A 2,446-nucleotide genomic window follows, 5' to 3' on the forward strand; every position below is an offset into this window, starting at 1 on the left:
CCGAAACAGGAGACGCGGCCCATCACACTGGCCACATTGACCACGCGGCCCCGCGCCCGCCGCACCAGCGGCAGGAGGCTCAGGGTCACCTCCACCAGCCCCACCAGGTTCACATCCAGCACCTTCACGAAGTCATCCTTGGTCAGCCACTCGTTGGGGGCGGTGGGGATGGCGATCCCTGCGTTGTTCACCAGCCCCCAGAGCCCTGCAGAGGGGACGGGATGAGCCGGGGCTGCTCCACGGCCCCAGCCCCGGCTGTGCCAGAGCAGGCGGGAGGGGGCTGCTGGGGTGACAACGGGGGGGACAGCGGGGTGTCTGCCCCAGCCTACCTCGGTCACCCACGCGCTCCCGCACCCAGGCGCTGGCGGCGGCGATGCTCTGGCTGGAGGTGACGTCCAGCAGGACGGTCTGGAGCCGCGGCGAGGTGGCCGCCCGCAGCCGCGCCGCCCCGGCCTCGGTCAGGCAGGCGGCCAGGACCCGCAGCCCGCGCCCGTCCAGCTGCCGCGCCAGCAGGTTCCCGAAGCCGCTGTCGCAGCCCGTGATCAGCACGTGCTTCTCCCAGAGCCCCGGCACCGTCTGCCGCTCCCGGTGCCAGCGCCGCAGCAGGAGCAGCCCCGCCAGCCCCGCCGCCACGTACAGCCACATCCTCGGCAGCGGCACCGCTCAGTGACAGCCCGGGCCGGCGGCACTCGGGCCATTTATACAGAGCCGGGATTGCGGCAGAACCTGGGGCGAAGTTTGCCTTCCTGGTTTGCAATCCCCAGCTCTGCCTTGCACCACTCCCTGTCCCTGGGGCTCTGCTGTGCCCTGAGCAGGTGAATGCGCTGCCCCCCAGAGCTGGGTTTGGTTCCACCCTCCAGCAGCAACCTTGGACCCTTCCCTCTCACCCGGCTTTGGTGGGGGACGGTGTCCCCAGCCATGGCAGTGGGGTGGGGCAGCCCCCACTGAGCGGCTCTGCAGGAGGAGGAGGAGGAAGTGGAGGAGGAAAATGCTATTAGAGGCTTCCCAGCCCTGTGCCCAGAGGCAAATCTGCCCAGGTTAGAACAAGTGTGGGTTTGATTTGTGTGTGTGAGTCCCTGGAGTGCCACTTTGGACAAGTCCAGCAGTGGCACCCCCAGTGGGGCCCAGACCCTGTGTGGAGCAGCACTTGGGGGAACAGCCAGAACCCCCAGGAGCCCCCATGACACAGCCTCAGTGCCACCACTGTGCCAGGAGAGTAAGGGGGAGTCTTTATTCAGGACAAAGCTGCCTGTGGGCAGGGAACAAACTCGGGGACCTCAGCATGGCCTCGGGCGATGTCGGATCTCACCTTGCGCCGCCAGATCCCACCGCACGTCACCAGGCCCTGCCTCAGGCATCGCAGTGCCTCAGCCTGGCATCCCTGCCTTAGGCTTTCCCCGTGGATTTGGGGTAGAACAGGGTGAACACGGCGTCTGTGAGGGCCGAGGGCAGGTAGCTGAGGGGGATGTAGAGCAGCTTGGCGTCCCAGCCGGCCGAGTAGCGGGCACGGGGGTGGAGGCTGGTCAGTGCGTGCTCCATGCAGTTCGTGACCAGAGACAGGTCGGAGTTGTAGCTCTTCTGCATTATCTTCAGTGATGCCACAACTGCAGAGGCAGAAAATGCCACTGAGACCCTGAAGCCAAGCAGCTTGGTGGGGTGTCGGGCTGGTGGGACCCCCATGGGATCCCCCTGATTCCGGGGATGTGCCTCATGTCCGGAGAGAAACGGCATCACTCAGCCTTTGGGAGAGGTACTTACACTGCTTCAAGTAACTCTCCCCATAACTTGTTTGGATTTCCTCTGGAAGCTTCTCCCAGGTAGAAAGAAAATTTCTCTCCAGGTTCTCGACGTTGGTGATCATCGTGTTGAAGTAGCCTGGCTCGATCACACTGACCTTCACCCCGAAGTTGCGCATCTCAAGCCTGGAAGGGACCAAGTGCCATGGGACACGGGATCAGCACTGGAATGTGTCCATGGCTGCCTCTCCCCTGAGATTTACCACAGCCTCGTGCCAGAGAAGCAGAGTAAGACCATCCAGCTGGACCCCGTGTCTGAGCACGTGGCTGAGGCAGCGTGTGAGCAAACATGTGCCACATCTGGATGGACTGGTCTGGGGACAAATGAAGGTCAGGACTGCAGGGCTGTGTCCCAACCGATCCCAGATGGGGGCAGGATCTGATAGGGAGGCTCCGTGCCAGGACAGGCGCCGTTCACGCTTCAGCAGCAGCTACAACCCATCGACCTGTGCTCGGCTGTGGTGCCGTGAGGATGGGGACTGAGAGCTGTGCCAGGCAAAGTCCAGAAAAACAAATTGGGAAATCAGGATGGTGCCACGCCAGACTCACCTGAGGCTGTCGGAGAAAGCCTCCACGCCGAACTTGGAGATGCAGTACCCGCCGCCGAAACAGGAGACGCGGCCCATCACACTGGCCACATTGACCACGCG

At 63.6% G+C, this 2,446-nt stretch overlaps 2 protein-coding genes across 2 annotated transcripts; both read right to left on the reverse strand.

Moving 5' to 3' along the window:
• Positions 1–5: 5 nt before the first annotated feature.
• On the reverse strand, positions 6–1,114 carry LOC113942117 (retinol dehydrogenase 16-like; the record flags this gene model as incomplete). Its single annotated transcript, XM_027633252.1, has 2 exons — positions 330–1,114; positions 6–205 (listed from the first exon to the last, which is right to left on the reverse strand). Coding segments are annotated over exons 1-2 (516 nt in total), but the record flags the coding sequence as incomplete, so codon positions are not given.
• A 102-nt stretch (positions 1,115–1,216) lies between these two features.
• LOC113942118 (retinol dehydrogenase 16-like) lies at positions 1,217–2,440 on the reverse strand. The gene is made up of 3 exons (XM_027633253.1): positions 2,346–2,440; positions 1,759–1,922; positions 1,217–1,604 (listed from the first exon to the last, which is right to left on the reverse strand). The coding sequence occupies exons 1-3, from the start codon at positions 2,420–2,422 to the stop codon at positions 1,387–1,389; spliced, it is 459 nt and encodes a 152-aa protein (XP_027489054.1). The 5' UTR covers positions 2,423–2,440; the 3' UTR covers positions 1,217–1,386.
• Between the last annotated feature and the right edge of the window lie 6 nt (positions 2,441–2,446).

Source organism: Corapipo altera, unplaced genomic scaffold (genome assembly GCF_003945725.1).
Source record: "Corapipo altera isolate COAL_440 unplaced genomic scaffold, ASM394572v1 65594, whole genome shotgun sequence".
Taxonomy (NCBI): Eukaryota; Metazoa; Chordata; class Aves; order Passeriformes; family Pipridae; genus Corapipo; species Corapipo altera.